At 41.9% G+C, this 21,125-nt stretch overlaps 1 protein-coding gene across 14 annotated transcripts in view; it reads right to left on the bottom strand.

Annotated features, from left to right (window-relative positions):
- Window positions 1–834: 834 nt before the first annotated feature.
- Window positions 835–21,125, bottom strand: part of akap11 (A kinase (PRKA) anchor protein 11) — a 90,502-nt gene continuing 70,211 nt past the window's right edge. For 13 of the 14 annotated variants that reach the window (XM_048602737.1, XM_048602727.1, XM_048602729.1 and 10 more), the window contains 3 exons: window positions 14,069–14,115; window positions 9,558–9,718; window positions 835–4,015 (listed from right to left, as the gene is read on the bottom strand). In XM_048602737.1, coding sequence (XP_048458694.1) covers window positions 3,860–4,015; window positions 9,558–9,718; window positions 14,069–14,115 — 364 coding nt within the window. In that variant the 3' untranslated portion in view covers window positions 835–3,859. Of the gene's footprint in view, window positions 4,016–9,557; window positions 9,719–14,068; window positions 14,116–21,125 lie in introns of those variants that run through there. The other variant, XM_048602741.1, reaches the window with a different exon arrangement.

The raw sequence follows: 21,125 nt of genomic DNA, 5'->3' as shown, positions 1-21,125 counted from the left end.
ACCAGCTCCGTGCAAAGTTCAAATTCAAAATTCCTTGGTGCAACTGTTTAAAATTCTTTCTGGGATCTGCTGTATTTTGCTTTCATATTATCTTTGGTACCTTGCCAATAAAGGACAACTTCTTCACCTTATTTCAACTGTTCACACCTGAAATATTCAGAGTATGCATTGCTCAATCCGCAGTTTTCACTAACAAGATCAGAAAATTGTATTACGCAGAAAGAACATTAATCTTCCTGTCTTTACAGACATTACATACAACATGATGGGTTCTCAAATCCACTATGTCAGCTCTTGGTCAGGAAGAGGTGCTCATTCCTTGAAAATTCCAACTGAAAGAACTTCAATAGCAGAGTCAGTGTCTCAATGCGAGGGACGTGCAAGTCTATGTTACTCCAGAACAATGACCAACTGGCCTGCTTATTAATGCACCCATCAGGCTTGGCGCAGGCACTGGGAGCAAAGATTTCTTTTTCCCTGCATCCAGCTGACCTGCAAGACATTTACTGAACAGGGGAAGTAGTAGTGGTGGTGGTTCTGGGGTGTATATGTGTCTCTGTGTATGTGTGTGAGTGAGGTGGGGAGGTGGGCAGGGGAAATGAAATGGGTGTTGAAGAGGTGGAGGTCATTCCAACTAGTAGCAGATGTCAAGATGATAGGCTGAGAGTTTGGGCTCATTGAACTCCAGCATTAGAGTTGCCCATTCCTAGGCAAACTCTCTGCAATTGACCCAAAGTGGTTGTGGTGGTGGTAGTAAGACTGCAGACTTTACATTTGAAGATCAGCACTCTCACGCCTGTGAATTTCCCTTCTTTACCAAACAAAACACTTGGATACAGTGGGTGACCCGACAGTTTATTTTTTAAGTCATCACTGGAGAAATAACATTAACATAGTGCAACTTGTAGCATATAACCTGATAACAGATTGTACACTGGATTAATAGCTGACACAAAATCACTATAAGTTAAATGAACTTCATTGCTCCATATTTGGCATAATTCATATAGACAATTAGGGATTACAAACAGCAGACATCACACACTTCATATTTACCCCGGCATGTGAGTTACAATTGAATTAACACTGCACAGTAACAAAATAAGTACTAATCAGAATCGAGTTCAATTTTAATGGCATCACTAAATACAACTGGAGCAGAGACAAAGAAACACACAAAATAAAGTGACAAAGTTACCAGAAATACATTTTCCACCTAGTTATTCAGCCCTGCTGTTATCACTTTGTTTTAAAAAGGTGCTATATTGAATTCAAATAGTGGGGAAAACACATTCCTAACTTTCTATTCCATGTTTTTTCTGACTACCAGATTGGAAAGTCAAAGACAGGAACTGTGGAATTCCAAAGTGCATAATAAAGTTGCTGAATTTTGGGCAATATCATGTGAATTTCACTTCCGTACTCGGATAAAATGCAATCTGCAATGAATTTTTTTCTGTTAGCAGTGGTGTGATAAACATAAACATTTGGCAGCTCAAAAGGCTCCATCCACATAGCCTATCGTGAGTTCATGGAAGTTTGAGAACTGGTGCAATTCACAATGTTAGCACATGGCAACGTCAAAACAGCTGTAGATATTACTGCTGTGGCAACACTGTAACAAATCCAGATATTAAACTTGTTGGAAACATAAAGCTGTGCGAGGTGGATCTGAAGTATCAGTGGGAAAACCTGACAATGTGATCAAGGATGTAGGTTCGTGTATGCTGGACTGACTGAAGCACAGGAATGCATATTAAACTTCCACGAAAAGGGAATGCTTTTGGAACCAAGTGACACATCACAAGTTGAGCTACCCTGTGTAGTGCTGAACATTCCCTCAATCTCACCAAGGGGTCTTAGTATGAAAGACATAAAGTCTATAGAGCAACCACCATGAGCGGGATTTTCAGTTCAGCACTCAAATCATGTCCTGTGTGTTTTGTACAGAATCATCTTGTTCCTCCAAGGAATCAGCCTGTGGGAATGTGGTGCCTGTGTAACAACTAGAACGATAGTGATAAATATGGTTTCTTGCCAAGATCCATCTCTTCCACTGACAGACCTAATAGTTAAAACTCCAGAGTTAGGATCTGTCGCCCCTGCGATTTTTGATATCTTCTTTGAGGTCACAAATAATACGGATATAAAGGCATCACCCCGGCTGGGGGGGGAGATTCACATCACACTGCAAGTAGGGTGATGTGAAATTCAGGTCAGTCACAGCACAGGCCGTAAAGGAAATCAATTGACTTTCTGACATTGCCAGGTAGACCTTAGAAATTCTCCCCTGTGTTCAATGTGTCGCCCCCAAATGCTGGATTATTTGAACGTCCTGCAATAAAACGTTTTAAGCAGGAAATGTGCAAATGGTCATTTGCACACTACTTAAATAAGTGACCGTACAAATGAACCAGAACTGAGGAAACAGAATATCAAATTTGAAACACTAGAACAGCCCACTTTAGGAAGAGGGGAATGTTGCAAATTTGAAATGCACACACTCCCCGGGCACATCTCCCTTGATTTTGCAGGATGGTTGCACTTAGCTGACTAGTAAAGCAAGGACCATTCTGTAACTCTGGCGTAAAGACAGCCTGCCTGTGATTCACCAGGACAGTCAGTGGGTTTGGATCAGTGACTGGAGCACAAGTGAATAAGCAGGTTTGACCACACTTGGGTAGATACTGGCAAAATGCAGTTTTATCTCCACTTGCCACAAGCTGTACTGCACAAATTAGAAAACAAGTTTCTTCCTGGTCATAATCTTGCTTATAAAGAGCAACAGGTTCTACCACTAATAGTAAGTGCAGGCATAAACCACTTGCAAGATGAAGTCCTCTCCATGAGTCCATCTTTTAAGGATGTACTGTTCTCCCTGCTTTTATGAAGCTGGTGGCATATTCTGTGGTCAGGGTACAAAGATATGGGCAATTTTCCAATACCACAGCCCATTCTTCATTTTCTTTCAGTGTTGCAATCAAACTTGAGTATTAAAATTTAGTCCAGTACAAATTGACGTGTACCTTGTTAAAAGCTCTGACTTGTGGAGGAGTCTTGAAATGGAATTTCTAGAGTTTTAAGGAGCTTTCGCAGTGTTATCTGCTTGTGAACAGAAGTTCCAGTGAAGCCTGGTCAAAGTGAAATAGACTATTAGCCACAAGTGAAGAGCTAGTGAAGCTTTATCTCATTGTGAGCAGGACCATTAGGCTCCAATGCAGCCTCAGATTCAGCTTTGAGTGCGTTATGACCATAAGAGTAGCACCTAGGGAGAAAAGAGCTGGCAAGTTCAATTGTGGTCAATTTCTCAAGCTCTAATCAACTGGTCAAAAGGCCTCTGGGACTATGTACTAGTAAAGTGCAGATTGGCATCAGTGGAATGGTTATGTAAAGGGGCCAAAACAACAGGTTTTTTTCAGAAATGGCAAGAACAACTTTGAAAGGCAGAGGAACTGAAGTCTTCAATTAATTCTTATGAGAGGGATCACCAATTCTTCATGTTTGAGTCTTGAGCTAGGACCGAACAGGTGGGAATATCCTCATAGCAGCTGTTATTCTGTTGAAATGGGCTTGGAGATTCTTATTATACTTTGGACAAAATTACACTGCACAGCAGCTTCAAGGAACTTTCCACTCTATTTTTTGTATTTAGTTTGGATCAAAAATCCTGCCTTCACAACAAAGTCCTTCTTATCTTTACAGTACGAGAGAGTTTATTACCTATTATGTTTTCTGTCATAAATAACACAAACCTCCAGGCTCAGTTCCCTGCTCAGTATGTCGCACACGTAGCAATACTTGGGTGGTGCATAGCTGACAACCCTCTACAGACTTGAAGCACTCTTTGTGGGTAAATGGTTTATGTATTCTCCAGCAGCCAGTCAAAGAGGGGAGTGCGAGTGTGGTGACCTCCAGTCGGGTGTTGCTCCCCATCGTTGCAATATCTCAGTAGCGCTCGCAGAAGATCACAGACCTTCCAGCCCCTCACTTCTGCCCTTCTCACCACTGCAGAAAACTGGAGAGATAAATGTACATGAGCATCAATACATGAAGTGGCAGATTCAAACAAACACTTTGACACAAAGCGCTGTCAGGATACATTGAAGTACTAGACACATACTTGGAGAACGTGACAGGGTCCAGACAGAATGCTGGACTGTAGGATCATATTAACAATACTAACTCTCCAGGAGCACCCTCCACTGTCAGAGGACTGAAGAACAATCTCCTGTTCACTGTTATCAGGAAGACCAGGAGAAAATAAATCATTGGAACATTAAAATTGGTGTGTTTTTGTTTCCATATTCTTTTGTTGCTTTTATTTATTAGTAGTAAAAATATTGAAGATGGGGACAAAATCTATTTGGCTGGTCTGATTGATTGCAATCAGGAGGTCTGTGATGAAACCTCCACTCAGTAAGTTCAACTGGGGCATCAGGAAAATGGAAAAAGAGCAAGAGCTCCAGTCAGTACAGGTCAACACAAATTTCCTCCAGGACAAAATATTTTCATGCTTCTATTAGTATTGTCGATAGTCATGTGGAAACTAGCTTTTCTGTTGGGAATAAATCCCATGCAGGGACAAATCACATAAAAAAAACTGATTCTTTCAGCATCATCATCCTGGGGATTATCATTGACTAGAACCGAACTGGACCAACCATACAAATACTGCAGCCACAGAGCAGGTAAGAGGTTGGGACTCTTTAATCTTAGACAGTGCATTCCAGACCCTAACCACATTCTGTGTGAAAGAGTCTCTCATGCTTCTTTTGTTAATTACTTTCCATTTGTGCTCTCTGATCCAACCACCAATGGAAAGTGTTTCTCCCCATATACTCTGCCCAGACCCCTTGCAGTTGCACACACCTTGATCAAATCTCCTCTCAGCCTTCTCCAAGGAAAATAGTATTAACAGCTCAGATCTGTCCATGTAACTGAAGATCCTTGTTACTGGAACCATTCTCATTTATTTTTTCTTCATTGTCTCTCATGTCTTCACATTCATCTTAAAGTGTGGTGCTCAGAAGTTGGACACAGTGCTCCAGTTGAGGGTGAACCAACATTCTATACCAGTTTAACATAGCTTTCCTATTTCAATTTCTATGTCTTTACTAGAAAAGCCTAGGATACTGTATGTTTAATCAATTACTATCTTGGCCTAAACTGTATTAGCAAAATTGCCATAGACCCAAAGGACTGTAGGACCGCTCTCTCTTTGGAGATAGACGGTTGGCGTGGTTTAACCTGAAGGTCACCATGCCTCAGATGAGGGGTGAGAATTTTAAAAAACTTGCTCAATTCTACATTCTTCTGAATGGAAAACAAAGCTGATGATCTTATATGTTTACCCTATCTGTCATTGAGACACTTTTCCATTAATCCCACAGTGATGTGCAGTCATCTACTGCCAAAATGCTGGATTTTAGTTTTCCAGAAGGACTATCTGACCCGGTCATTTTTAAAAAGAAAATTCTTCAAACAAATAACCATCACCCACCTGCTTCTATCTTGAAATTCAAATTCCAAAAATGAGTTTAATATACATCATTTATACATAATAAATATAAATTCATCAGACCTGCCATTTTAGTGATTTATACTATTATGGACCAGGCCAGGCCCCCTCAAAATATTTTAAGAAGGTAGCCTAGACCCTAACATTTTTCTTATTTTAAAGGCAAATGTGAAGTGCCATGTTCCAGATGTAATGCAACAGGTCAAACTACTCAACGTTAAGCAAAATCAATTTATTTAAACACTATAGTTAAAACACAAACAAAAGACGAATGTAGAATAACAACTCTATTGGAAAACTTAACCAAATAATACAGTAACTGTTACTAATGGAATACAGTAACATCCCGTAAACACGCCCCTCGGCAAAAAGAAAAATTCAGAAAGATAGATTTGTCTCACAGATAACCCAACAGCAGAGAGAAACCCCAGCTTCTAGCTGTAACCGAGAGAGGGAAAAGATAACTTCTACTTCTTCAAGCCCACAATAGCAACTGCTTAAAACTAAACCTAAAAACTAAAACAAAAACTAGAAAGCCTGATCTGTGAGAGCTGGCCACACCTAGCCAGGCTGCTTCCATTGTTTGAACTTTAAAAATAAACCAAGGCCTCACAAGCTGTTTGCTTTCTTACACACAACTCATCATCTCTCGTTTAATCTTTCTTTTAAACAAAAAGGACAAAATAACCTCTTAAAGCCACAGCATCATCACAATGCACATACCTACTAAGGTCCTGCAACCATTTAAAAATTGACCCTTTGTTTTATATTGACTATCTTCGTTCTTCACACCAAACTCTACCACATCATACTTCTTTGCATTAAATCTGATTTGTCAGTCCACTCCATCAACCAATCTATGTCCTTTTGAAGTTCTACACTATCCTGCTCTCAATTTACAATGTTTCCTAGTGTTGTGCCATCTGCAAATTTTGTCTTGTACCTCCAGGTCTAAATTATTAACATAAATCAGGAAAAGTAAGGGTACCAAACACTAACCTCTGGGGAACACTAGTACAAATCTTGTTCAAAATACATTCATCAATGATTATTCTGTTTCCTAGCCGTCAACTAATTTTGTATCCACATTGATACTGTCTTTTATATTCCATGGGGGTTTAACTTTAACAACACATCTGTTGTGTGGCGATGTATCAAACATCTTTTGGAAGTCCATGCACACTATATCAGCAGCATTATCCTCTGCAGCTTTCTTTGAAAATCGCTGGTAAATTAGTTATACACAATTTTCCCTCAAGAAACCCACACTGTTTATACTTAATTAACATACATTCATTCGCATCGCAAGTAGACAGGGTGGCGAAGAAAGTATTTGGCATGCTTGTCTTCATTGGTCACAGCACTGAGTATAGGAGTTGGAATGTCATGTTGGGCAGTACAAGACATTGGTGAGGCCACTTTTAGAATACCATGTACAATTCTAGTTGCCCTGATATAGGAAGGACGTTGATAAACTAGAAAGGGTACAGAAAGATTTACAAAGATGTTGCTAGAACTGGAGGGCTTGATTTATAAGAAGAGGCTGGATAGGATGTGAGTTTTGAAGCATTGGAGGCTGAGGGGTGACCTTATAGAGATTTATAAAACAATGAGGGGCACAAATAAGGTGACGATCCAAGATCTTTTTCCAAGGGTAGGGAGGTCCAAAACTAGACAGCACAGGTTTAAGGTGAGAGGGGAAAGATTTAAAAGGGACCTGAGCGGCAACATTTTCACACAGAGGGTGGTGCGTGTATGGAATGAACTGCCAGAGGAAGTGGTAGAGGCAGATATAATTAGAACATTTAAAAGACATTTGAACAGGTACATGACTAGGAGGATATGGGCGAAATGCAGGGACTAGTTCAGTTTAGGATGCCTAGTCAGCATAGATGAATCGTACTGACGACTGAGTTTCTGTGCTGTCTGAATGATCATTTCCGGAGGTTTCGCCACAGCCAACATTAGTTGACTGGCCTGTGATTGCTGGGCTTATCATTACAATCCTTTTGAGCAAGGGCATAATGTTTGCAATTCTCCAGTCCTCTTGCATTGAGTCTATGGAAGACAGGAAATTCACAGTCAACACCTCTACAATTTCCCCTCATTCCCCTCACTAAGTTTCAATTCATGTCATCCAGTCCTGTCGCCTTATCAAATTTAAGTACTGACAGCCTATCCAATATCTCCACCTCATTAGCTTCTAGGCCTTCATGTGTCTGAATTACATCTTCTTCACCATAACCTGCATAACATGCTGCTCCTTTGCAAATTCAGCACCTCATCTGTATATCCCAAATCGACCCCACTTCTCCTTTAACCAGCAAGACCATCTTGGACATTAACTGTGTCTATCACTGACACACAGTGACAACAGTGGATACCATTTAGAAGATGTACTGCAGGAACTTACTGAGGCTCCTTTGATGGCACCTTCCAAACCTGTGACCTCTGTGGTCAAGAAGGACAAGGGCAGCTAATACACACGCACACCATTGGAGCGAAGAAGGATGAGACATGACTTGATAGAGGCATACAAGATGATGAGAGGCATAGATAGAGTGGATAGCCAGAGACTTTTTCCCAGGGCAGAAATTACTATTATGAGGGGGCATAATTTTAAGGTGATTGGTGGAAGGTATAGGGGAGATGTCAGAGGTAGGTTCTTTACACAGAGACTGGTGGGCATGTGGAATGCGCTGCCGGTGGTGGTAATGGAGTCAGATACTTTAGAGATTTTTCAGTGACTCTTGGATAGGCACATGGATGATAGTATAATGTAGGGTATGCAGGGTAGTTTGATCTTAGTAGGATAATAGGTCGGCAAACATCGTGGGCCGAAGGGCCTGTACTGTTCTATGTTCTATGTTATGTTATGTACCATATGAATGGTACATAAGGCACTCACCACCATGCTGATTTAGAATGTTATTATAGTTCCTTTGGCATCACTGGCTTAAAATCCTAACACTCCTTCCCTAACAGCATAGTACCCACACCACAAGGACTGCAATGGCTCAAGAAGCCAGATCACCATCATCTCCTCCAGGGTAATTAGGGATGAGCAAATAAATGGTGGCCTTAATAATGATGTCTACATCTCATGGGCCATTGTTCACACAGTGTTTGCTTTTCTTGTGTTAACTGCTTCATGCCCAAATATTTAGTTATTTTGTGTTTGATGACAGATTCTAGTAACATTCTCATCAATAATGGTAAAGTGTTCATTTTCACAATATAAGAAGAGAAGAAAATAGCACTGCTGCAAAGGAATGACTGAAAACAACAGATGTGAAGAAATTTGGATATGATATAGGGTTCAAAAAAATGTGATCAGGTAGGTCTGAGAAATTAAGCTAGCCGTATCTCAGGATATAAGAAGAAATAACTGGGAGATTACAGATATTTTAGTCATAATTTTCCCAAGCAGTCCAATTTTAAGAAAGGAGGGTCTAGGCTGCTCTTCCTGCTCCTCTGATGCTTGGCCTGCTGTGTTCATCCAGCTCTCCAGCTTGTTATCTCAGATTCTCCAGCATCTGCAATTCCTACTATCTCTGAAACAATTTTAAGAATTACTGTTTTGATCGGAATGCTACTAATGTCATTCCATTTTTAATATGATAAAGGATTGCATAGTAGTATTTGAAGAAAGAACATTCCCACAAACAACTATGCAATATTCACCACAAAATGTGTTATCGACATTGTTAGCTGAGGGATAAATATTGGCCAGAACCTCTGTTTCTTCTAAATAGTATTATGGTCTTTTACATCCACACCACACAGGCAAAAGGGGTTTAATGTGTTATCGTTCAGACGCAACATCTGTGACAGTAAAGCACTCCCTCAGTTCTACCCTGGAACGCCAGTTTCAGGTTTTGTGCTCAAGCCCCGGAGTGAGACCTGAATTAGGGAGAAAAAGGATTCAGAACGAGATTACGACCTACTGAGTCATAGCGGCTCCTAGCTGGTAAGAGATAAGTAAAAATTAATCAAGATCTAACTGTATAAAGCAAGCAACACTTGCACCAATACTCACATGCAATAGTTCATCTTCAAAAGATTCCATGAAATACACTGAAGACACAGGAGACTGTGAGGCTGCGATCCACTGCAACACTGCTCTTATCTGAGGATCATGACTGCAGGGTTCATGGTCAACATTTAAAATTGATAATGGTTCTTTCACCTGCATCATACCTACAAACGGAACAAAAAATGAACAAATAAATAACAGATCAGAAGTGACTGCTGAGAGACTAACATTACTTAAGCAAAAAGAAAATATCCCTTCCAATTATGATTAAAAAAAATACAGGGTGTTGCACAGGCTCTAAAGAGAGACAGCATAACACTTCAGCTCTGTTACTCATTATCCAAGATTTGCTGATTTTATTTCAGATTTCCTGGCTTGTGTTATTCAGAGCAGCACTGATGGCTGGCACCATCCTGACAACAAACTTTTCCACTGTCAAAAGCCTGATATATGCCATTAGGCCATGGGGGTGTGCAGGAGAAGTAAACTGCAGGAGAAGTTGATGAGCTGCCGTTCTGTTCCCCCAGTGGATCCTTACTTCACTGGAGTACATAGAGTCATAGAGTTGTACAGCATGGAAACAGACCCTTTGGTCCGATTTGTCCACGTTGATCAGATATCATAAATTAATCCAGTCCCATTTGCCAGCATTTGGCCCATATCCCTCTAAACCCTCCTTATTCATGTACAGATCCAGATGCTTTTTAAATTTGTAATTGTACCAGCCTCCACCACTTCCTCTGGCAGCTCATTCCATGCATGCATGAAAAGTTGCCCCTTAGGTCCTTTTTAAATCTTTCCCCTCTTACCTTAAACCTATGCCCTCAGGTTTTGGACTCCCCTACCCTGGGAAAAAAGCCTTGGTTATTCAGCCTATCCATGCCCCTCATGATTTTATCCTCCAATGCTCAAGGGAAAAAAGCTTGAGCCTATTCAGCCTCTCCCTACAGCTCAAACCCTCAACCCTGGCAACATCCTTTTCAGTCTTTTTCAACCCTTTCAAGTTTAACAACATTTTTCCTAAAGCAGGGAGACCAGAATAGAATGCAGTATTCTAAAAGTGGCCTAACCAGCCTAACATGATTGGTAAACAATGGCACATGCCCAACTACAGGAGCAGTAGGCCATTTGCTCCCTCAGCCCACTCTGTCGTTCAAGAAGACCATGACCGTTCTGATTGTGGGCTCTAATCCATTTTCCTGTCTTTCTCTTAAAGTCCTTGACTCTCGTTAATTAAAAAAACATCTAATTTATTCAATAACCTAGCCTCCCTCGCTGGGGAGAGAATTTCACACATTGATAACCCTCAGTGGAAAAAATCTTCCACATCATGATCTTAAATTGGAAACTCCTTATTCTTAAATCCTAGTTCTTAATTGCCCATGATGCATCTGCCCTGTCAAATCCCCTCAGACTCTGCCTGTTTGCATTGTGATTTTCTAAACCTCCTGCTATTATCTCCTTAAAAATGGATCCTAGCATATTTTTACCTCAGTGTTAGACTAACTGGCCTGTAGTTTCCTGCTTTGTGTCTCTCCTTTTCTTTACAGTGAATTTATGTTTGCAGTTTTGCAATGCATTGAACCTGTCCAGAATCTAGGGGAATATGAAATATTATAAATAATGCATCCACTAACTCTGTAGCCCCTTCTGTTAATACCCTCGGATACAGGTCATTGTCAGTCTTTCATCCCATTGGTTTTCCCAGTCCTTCTCCTTGACTGATTGATTAAAGTTCTACCCTTTTGCCTTGTTTTTCTTGATTAACTGTGCACTCTGCCCTTTTTACTGTGAACACATAGATTTACTAGAATTCTAGAGGAGTTAATGAGCAGAATAAAGGGGAAACAGTGGATGTAATATATTTGGAGTTTTAGAAGGTGCTTGATAAAGGTACCACACATTAGGCCATCCTAATGTCACAGTCCCTTCATTACTCAGTACTCCATGAAACAAAAGCCATTTCTCCCCAACAAACTGTGAGACATGTTTTCAACTTTTTAAGTCTTATTTACCCTATGCCAATTTGTCCATGGATCAGATGGATACCCAGAGGTTTATTCTTCTAAGGTTCTGATTATAACTTTGTCTCTAGCTGTTCAAACATTCTCAACAAATCTGTTTCTTTGACCTAGCTACATCACTGACATCCACACAGACCACATGAGAGGGCTAGAGACGCTTTAGGGTTAGGACTCTATGCTGCCCTTATCTACAGAAGGTGAATATTCCGCTTTAACAGGCCGTTCAGAACCCCAGCAAATCTAATCTCAACAGAATTTGTGTTACACTGTTACAACACTGGAAAGGGTTTCCTATAAAGACATCTCAGAAGTTTAGAAGTCTCAGTTACCACAACGTTTCTGACTTTTGGTGTTGAAGCAGCAGTAATTTAAGATTGTTTCAGCATCTTAGCTGGAGTTTCAGCACCTACTGCACTATTGAGGAGACCAGTTTTCATCCGCATCTGTGACCCATGGTGCAGCTACATTCATGACCCTTGGGCACACTCCTAGATACAACTGTTTTCAGTTGCATCATTAATAGCTAAGCCTCTAACATATGAACAGATCAGAAGATGTTTGCTGATGATAATACCATGTTTAGATTCACTTGCAATTCATTAGATAATAAAGAAGTCATTTTTCAGACGAGAGGGAGTTGTCGCTTAGGTCAGTTTTCTAGACGGTTGATTTGCAATGCAGAGTGGCACCAAGAGCGCGTGTTCAATTGCCACAGTTGGCTGAGGTCACCATGAAGATCCCACCTTTTTCACCACACCCTTCCCCCTCACCCTCACCTAGGCATGACGACGCTCCAGCTAAACCACCGCATAATTTTTCTCTCATGTGAGCGCAATCGCATAACTCTCTGGGATTATGGCAACTTTACTCACAGACTGCAGAGGTTCAAGGACACTTTAATTTGACACTATCCAGGGTAAAGCAGCCCATCTGATTTGCCATCTTAGGCTTTCACTGCCTACACTACGGACATACAGTGACATACATACAAATTAGGAGTAGGTCAATTGATCCCTCTAATCTGCTCTACCGTTCAACAAGATTACATGTGGCTTGAGGCCTCAATCTTCTCCCTATCACCAGTAACCATTGACTTTCTGATGGTCAAGAATATATTTGCGTCTGCCTGAAAAGTATTCAATGGTCCTGCCTCCAGCATTCTCTACCGGGGGACAGAATTCCAAAAGCACACACCTTCTGAGACAAGACATTCCCTTTCATCTCCATCCTAAATGGGATGCACTTATTTTTGAACTCTCTCTCCTGGATCTCATCTCTACCACAAGTGGAAACGTTTTTTTCACCAGTCACATGCCTCAGAATCTTGCATGTTTCAAAAACGGTGAACTCCCATTCTCCTAAACTCCAATACTCTATACAGGCCTAGGCTGTCCAGTCAACCCACCCACCCACCCATCCCCTAATAGCAAGTTGCAGTCGAGTGAACCTTCTATGAATTGATCATAATGTAATTATATTCTTTCTTAAAAGAGGAGACTAAAGCATTACCCAGTACTCCAGATATGCCCTCAAAAACACTCCATAAAACTGAAGCAAAGCATCCCTACTGCTACATTCCATTCCCCTTGCAATAAACAATAAAGTTTCACTTGTCTTCCTAATCACATGCTATATTTACATAATAACACTTTGTGTAAAAGTGGAGTAAATGGAAATTGGGGAAAACTCTTCATTGGTTAAAGTCAGCTTGGCACACAGGAAGGTGGTTGTAGTTGTTGGAAGTTAATCACCTCAGTTCTAAGACATATCTGCAGGAGTTCCTCAGGATAGTGTCCTAGGCCTAACCATCTTCAGCTGAGGGGTCGCAAATGGTGCTGAACATTGCACAATCATCACCAAACATCCTCACTTCTGACCATAAGATGGAGGGAAGGTCATTGATGAAACAGCTGAAGATGGTTGGGCCTAGGTCACCATGAAGCGCAATGCTGAGTGCCAAGCAGACGAACATTAGTCCTGGAAAAGACAGAGTCTCAACTAACAGGCTCTGGTGTCAAATGTTTCTTAGGAGATACCTTGTGTTGTTATTCTGAATGGTGACTCACACCTAGCTGAACAGTAGGAAAGGTCAGATGAACCAATTCCATTATCTGGAAATTGCACTTTATATAAAAAATGATTTTGTTAATTGTGTCAATAAACATTATTACTGAATTTTACAGAATGCACCTTGAAAAAGAAAGTTATTTGTATAACTATAGAGAAAGTGCAAGGAAGTGAGAAAAATTGGAGAGTTCTTTCAAAGACCTGCAATCGTACAGGATGGACACATTGACTTGCTTTTGCTGAGATAAATAATGAGAATGCAGTTTACATCAAAGAGCTGCTAATGCTTGCTATTTAATTTGTGTCTTCGATCTTACTGATTAGGTCCTTCAAGAATTGCACATTAATTGGCCTTTTGTTATGATTTTCATGGCGATGGCTGGCAACACCACTTTGGGACAAAAATGGAACTTCATACTATACCTTCAGAATCTTCTTGCACCTCTTCCTCTCTGTCTTCACTATTATCACTACAATAGCAGGAAAGAATCAGCTAATTAGTGTTCACTCCAACTCAGTGGTCACGTTGAAATAATGAATGCTTAGAATTAAAATTAAATAGGAAGTAAAATTATTTAAAATAACAAAAGGCAGTGAAAATGCTGGTCACAGACATGCATTTCCAACCAGCAAGCCATTTGAATCTTAATACTTCTCATGCTATTCCACTATTAATAGCATCCAATGTTTGCAGTTTTATAGCATTTGCTATGACCCACATTTGGTAAGACACATGCCAAGAACAAAGCTTTGACACAGCTCCTTGCCGAACGTGTGAGTGTTAAAATTAGCCATGAGAAATTACTTGATGCTAGTTTTTACCTCCTCCAACTTTCACAGATTCACTTCTCATGACCTCACTTGTTAGAACTCTAAATTGACTTGCCTTGAAACATGCATACTTTAAAATAACTACAAATCCAAATGTCACCATCTGACCAAGGACCTGCAGTCATTCTTTTCTGTTGTTATGCTAGTCATGTGATGAGAATCTGTCTTTTAGCATGAAGAACTCTCCACCAAGTACACTGGCACTAGGTATTCCCCAAGAAAGCACTCGGTGTTCCACAGCCTCAAAATTCAACATTACTTTTCCGCACTGGTAAAACCGAAAATCATACTGACTTTGGCCCAGCACTACCAATAATAACTGAAACTTTCAGTGCTCCCCCGCAGTGTTACAGAGTAAATCAGATCCGAATTTCTGGCACCCACAGTTAAATACAACTCCCAAAGGTTTCTGTCAGAGGTACCCATTTCTTTTGAGGACCCTGTCTTTTAAAAGTGAACTAATTACAGCGTCTATTCCAAACAAGTTCTGTCAGGGTTACTGCTTAAAAGGTTCTCCTAAAGAGGGCTGATGCTGTGCATTCAGCTACATAATCCCAAGTTATTGTCCTCACGTTGCACCGCTGATTCACTCCTCAGCAACACTCAGCACTGAAATGATTTTGATGACGCAAACCTCTAGCACTTGTCAACTACCTTCCCACAAAAAACTGTCAGCAGAAATTAAACTTTCTGCATTCAGGAATCAATGAGCTTGTAAGTGTGTTAATCATTGCCGAACATCCTTTATAACACTCAAAAATGAATTTCACAAAAACATCAGATTTGGTTTTCAAAACATTGTCTCTTTTATCTCATTCCCTTAACCCAAACGGCATTCTGTATAACGTTTACTCCAGAGCCATACAGTGCAGAAAAGGCCCTTCAGTCCATTCAGTCTACACCAACAATAACTACCACTGAAGACACGGTAATCCCAATTTCCTGCACTTGTCCCATTTCCTTGAATGTTCTGATATTTCAAGTGCTCATCCAAATATTTTTTAAAGGTTCTAAGGTTTCGAGCCTCCATTACCTTCCCAGGCAGTGAATTCCAGATTCCCACAACCCATTGAGCGAAAACATTTTTTCCCAAATACCCTCAGAATCTCCTGCCCCTTACCATAAAACTACACACTCTCGTGAGTGATCTCTCAACCAAGGGTACAGCTGTTCCCTATTCACTCTATCCATACCCCTCAATGTTATACACCTCAACCATGTGCCCCCTCAGCCTTCTCTGCTTTGAAGAAAATAATCCAAGCCTATCTAATCTTAACTTATGGCTCAATTGCTCCAATAACAAGCAACATCCTGGTGAAACGCTTCTGTAACCCCTTTTGAACTCTTCACATCCTTCCAGCACTGAGGCAAACAGAACTGCACACAGTACTCCAGCTGTGGCCTAACCAATGCTCTGTACAACTCCAAATACTAGGGGGTATGGATTTAAGGTAAGAGGTGGCAAGTTTTTTTTTTACATAGACAGTAGTATGTGCCTGGAACGTGCTACCAGGGAGGCGGTAAAGGCAGATATGTCAGAACATTTAAGAAGCATTTTACAGACACATGAACAGGCAGAGGATAAAGGGTTTCAGACCATGTGCAGGCAATTTTTTTTTTACCTTGCTCTTAAGCCCTATGCCACGACAGATGAAAGCAAGCATCCCATATTCCTTTTTAATTATCCTATTCACATGCTCTGCTGACTTCAGGGAATAATAACCCCAAGATTCCTCTGTTCCTCTAAACTACACAGTGTCCTGTCACTCATTAAATACTTCCTGATCTTGTTTCTTCTTCCAAAGAGCATCACCTCACACTTCTCAGGATTAAATACAATCTGCCGCTGCTCAGCTCATATGACCAATTCACCTACATCTTCCTGTAACCTCCAACCATCTTCTTGACTATTAACCACCCGAACAATCATGGTGTCGTCTGCAAACTTACTTAACATTTCCCCACATTTTCACCTATAACATTTATGTATATAACAAACAATAAGTGTCCCAGTACTGATCCTTGTGGTACGCCGTTGTACACTACCCTTCAGTCACTGGAACAGCTTTCTACCACAGTTGCGGGAAATGCCTATGGAACCAGATCATCCCCAATGGACTACAGTCCACATTCAGGCCTTCACAATTTGGCCCCAACTGTGACAATGTCTACATTCAGAACATTGAAACTGGCAACCACCTAGAAACTGATATCCATTTCAAGCCCACCGATTCCCACAGCTACCTAGAATACACCTCCTCCCACCCAGCTTCCTGCAAAAATGCCATCCCCTATTCCCAATTCCTTCGCCTCCGCAGCATCTGCTCCCAGGATGAGGCATTCCACTCCCGTACATCTCAGACGTCCTCGTTTTTCAAGGACCTCAACATCCCCCCCTCAGTGGTCGAGAACGCCCTCGACCGTGTCTCCCGCATTTCCCTCAACTCATCCCTCACACCCCCTCCCCGCAATAACAACCAAAACAGAATCCCCCTCGTCCTCACGTACCACCCCATCATCCTCCGACACTTCCGCCATCTGCAATCCGACCCCACTACCAAAGACATTTTTCCCTCCCCACCCTTATCTGCTTTCCGGAGGGACCACTCTCTCTGTGACTCCCTTGTCCGCTCCACACTCCCCTCCAACCCCACCACACCCGGCACTTTTCCCTGCGACTGCAGGAAGTTCTACACCTGCCCCTACACCTCCCCCCTCACCCCCATCCCAGGCCCCAAGAAGACTTTCCACATCAAGCAGATGTTCACCTGCACATCTGCTAATGTGGTATACTGCATCCGCTGTTCCCATTGTGGCCTCCTCTACGTCGGGGAAACCAAGCGGAGACTTGGGGATCGCCGTGCAGAACACCTACGCTCAGTTCGCACTAAACAACTGCACCTCCCAGTCGCGAACCATTTCAACTCCCCCTCCCATTCATCAGATGACATGTCCATCCTGGGCCTCCTGCAGTGCCACAACGATGCCACCTGAAGGTTGCAGGAACAGCAACTCATATTCCGCTTGGGAACCCTGCAGCCCAATGGTATCAATGTGGACTTCACAAGCTTCAAAATCTCCCCTCCCCCTACCGCATCCCAAAACCAGTCCAGCTCGTCCCCGCCTCCCTAACCTGTCCTTCGTCCGACCTATCCCCTCCTCCCACCTCAAGCCCCACCCCCATCTCCTACCCACTAACCTCATCCTGCCCCCTTGACCTGTCTGTCCTCCCTGGACTGACCTATCTCCTCCCTAACTCCCCACCTACACTCACTTTTACTGGCTCCATCCCCGCCTCTTTGACCTGTCTGTCTCCTCTCCACCTATCTTCTCCTCTATCCATCTTCTATCCACCTCCCCCTCTCTCCCTATTTATTTCAGAACCCCCTTCCCCTCCCCCATTTCTGAAGAAGGGTCTAGGCCCGAAACGTTAGCCTTCCTGCTCCTCTGATGCTGCTTGGCCTGCTGTGTTCGTCCAGCTCTACACCTTGTTATCTCCAATTTATATTTCCTGTCTTATATTTCTTAGTTCAAACTCCGCAAGGTTCAGTGAAGATTCTTCAACCTGACTGGTTGATTTAAGTCGCTGTTCTCTGTCCAACTCACAATTGACACAGATTAGCTATGCAGGGCATCAAATTAGAGGAAATCCACTTTGAAAAGTGCACAAAACGGAGGGCAATGCCAATATGTAAAAGGAGTGTGCTGGCCCTTCACTGCTAACAGTAGAATCATAATTTACTTTGTGACCATAAAGCAAATTATTTGTGCTTGTGTGCTTAGATAACCTAGATTAACTGACAGCCAGCAGGACACTTTTAAACTTTTTGACTAGGCAGCCAGATTCCACACACAAGAAACAATTCTCAAACCCAGGGGAACCACCATGTGACTCCGAAATTGAGAATTTTTTAAAAATTCAGTTTCGGGAAACTACTGAGTGAAGAACTGAGGTGGAAAATACTGCGAACCAGACACAATAATCCAACTATGGTAGAATGTACATAATTGCCATCTTGCTGTGAATGTTTAGTCTGATGACTAAATACTGCAAAATTCCCTTAGATTTGCAGTAAATATGTTGGATGGACTTTTCGCTCACTATAAATGACTTAATGGAAGAACGGAAATACTTTGTACACAAGTTAAATTCAGAACTCAGTCATAGAATATAGAACGGTACAGCACAGAAACAGGCCTTTCTGCCCACCATGCCTGAGGTGACTATGATGCTACTCTAAACTAATCCCATCTGCCTGCACATGGTCTGCATCCCTCTATTCTCTGCCTGTTCATGTATCTGTCTAAATGACTCTCAAATGTTCTATCATATCTGCCTCTACTACCTCCCTGGTACCACGTTCAAGAACGTACTATCCTCTATATAAAAAACGTGCCACCTCTTACTTTAAACCTATGTCCCCTAATATTTGACATTTCCACTCTGGGAAAGAGACTCCAACTATCCAACCTACCCATGTCTCTCAATTTTACATACTTTTATCAGGTTGTCCCTCAGCCTCTGATGCTCTAGTGAAAACCATCCAAGTTTGACCAACTTCTCTTTATAGCTAATCACTCCAATCAGGCATTGTGGCTCAGTGGTTAGCACTGCTGCTTCATGTGCCAGGGACCTGGGTTTGATTCCAGCCCCGGGCGACTGTCTGTGTGGAGTTTGCACATTCTCTCCGCATCTACGTGGATTTCCTCTGGGTGCTCCGTTTACTCCCACAGCCCATAGATGTGCATGTTGAGCGGATTGGCCATGTTACATTGCCCATAGTGTCCAGGGATGTGTTGGTTGAGTGGTTTAGCCATGGGAAATGCAGGGTTATCAGGACATGGAGCGCACGCATGCAACACCCCCCACCACACCCTCCCTCTGCACTTGCCCCTCTCTGAGTGTGTCGGTGTGTGTCTGATTGTACACGTGTTTCTGGGTGGGATGTTGTTCAGAGGGTCATGTGGACTCGATGGGCCAAATGGCCTGCTTCCACACTGTGTAGGGATTCTAATGAATCCAGACAACATCCTGGTAAACCTATTATGCATCTTCTCCAAAGCCTCCACATCTTTCCGATAGCATGTTGACCAGAACAATGCACAATACTCCAAATGTCACTTGACCAAAGTCTTATACAGCTGCAACATGACTTGCCAACTTTTATACTCAGTGCCCTGAACGATGAAGGTAAGCATGCTGTTTGCCTTCTTTACCACCTTATCCACCTGTGTTGCCACTTTCAGCGAACTATGGTCTTGGGCCCCAAGACCTCTTATATATCAATGCTCCTAAGGGTCTGACAATTTACAGTATACTTTCCTCTTGCATGTGACCTCCCAAAATGCACCACCTCACATTTCTTTTAAAATTCATTCACAGGATGTGGGAGTCACTGGCTAGGCCGGCATTCATTGCTCTTCAACAGTCAACCACATTGCTGTGGGTGTGGAGTAATATGTAGGCCAGACAAGGTAAGAATGGCAGCTTCCTTCCTTTAAAGGATATTAGTGAACTAGATGGGTTTTTCCTGACAATCGACAATGATTTCATGGTCATCATCAGACTTTTAATTCCAGATTTTTCTTGAATTCAAATTCTACCATCATCTGCCATGGTGGGATTTGAGCCCGGGGCCCTAGGACATTACCTGGGTGCCTAGATTAATAGTGTAGCAATAATACCACTAAGGCCATTGTTTCCTCTAATTGTCCAGAATAAACTCCATTTGCCATTTCTCCATCCAACTTTACAACTGATCTGTATCCTGCTGTATCCTTTGATCTCGCTCCTCACTACCACAATTCCACTAATTTTCGTGTCATCTGCAAACTTACAAATCAAACAACTGACATTTTCATCCAAATCATTTCCATATTACAAACAGAGGTTCTGGCACTGATCCTTGTGGAACACTGCTGGTCACTGAACTCCAGTCTGAAAAAGCACCCCTCCACAATTACCTTCTGTCTTCTATGGCCAAGCCAATTTAGTAACCAACTTGCCAATTCACAATGGATTCCATGCAATTTGATCTTCTGCACAAGCCTATCATGTGGTATCATGTTGAATGCTTTAAAATAATCCACACAGACATCCACTGCCTTACCCAGATCAATTATCTTTGTCACTTCCTCAAAAAACTCAATCAAGTTTATGTGACAAGACCATTCTTCTCCAAATGCAAGTAAATCCCGTCCCTAAGAAATTTTGCCAATAATTTCCCTACAACTGATGTAAGGCTCTTGCCTATAATTTCTTGGAATATCTGTTGCCTTTCTTGAACAAAAGAACAACACTGGCTATTCTCCAGTTTTCTGGGACCTCATGTGTGACTACAGAGAATACAAAAATCCCTGTCAAGGTCCCAGCAATCTTCTCCCTTGCCTCCTCTGTATCCTGGGATAGATCCATCAGGCCCTGGGGTCTTATCTACATTAATGTCTCTCAAGACACCCAACACCTCCTCCTCCTCCTTAATATTGACATGCCCCAGAATATCAACAAATGCCACTCTAAACTTACCATCATCCATGTTTTTCTTCTTGGTGCTTACTGATGCAAAGTACTCATTAACACCTCACCTATTTCTTCTAGCTCCACGCATGAATTCCCTCCTTTGTCCTTGAAAGGACCTACCCTTGCCTT

This window comes from Rhincodon typus, chromosome 11 (assembly GCF_021869965.1).
Source record: "Rhincodon typus isolate 14 chromosome 11, sRhiTyp1.1, whole genome shotgun sequence".
In the NCBI taxonomy this organism is placed as follows: Eukaryota; Metazoa; Chordata; class Chondrichthyes; order Orectolobiformes; family Rhincodontidae; genus Rhincodon; species Rhincodon typus.
The sequence above is the reverse complement of the archived record's forward strand: the minus strand, read 5'-3'. Positions and strand labels throughout refer to the sequence as shown.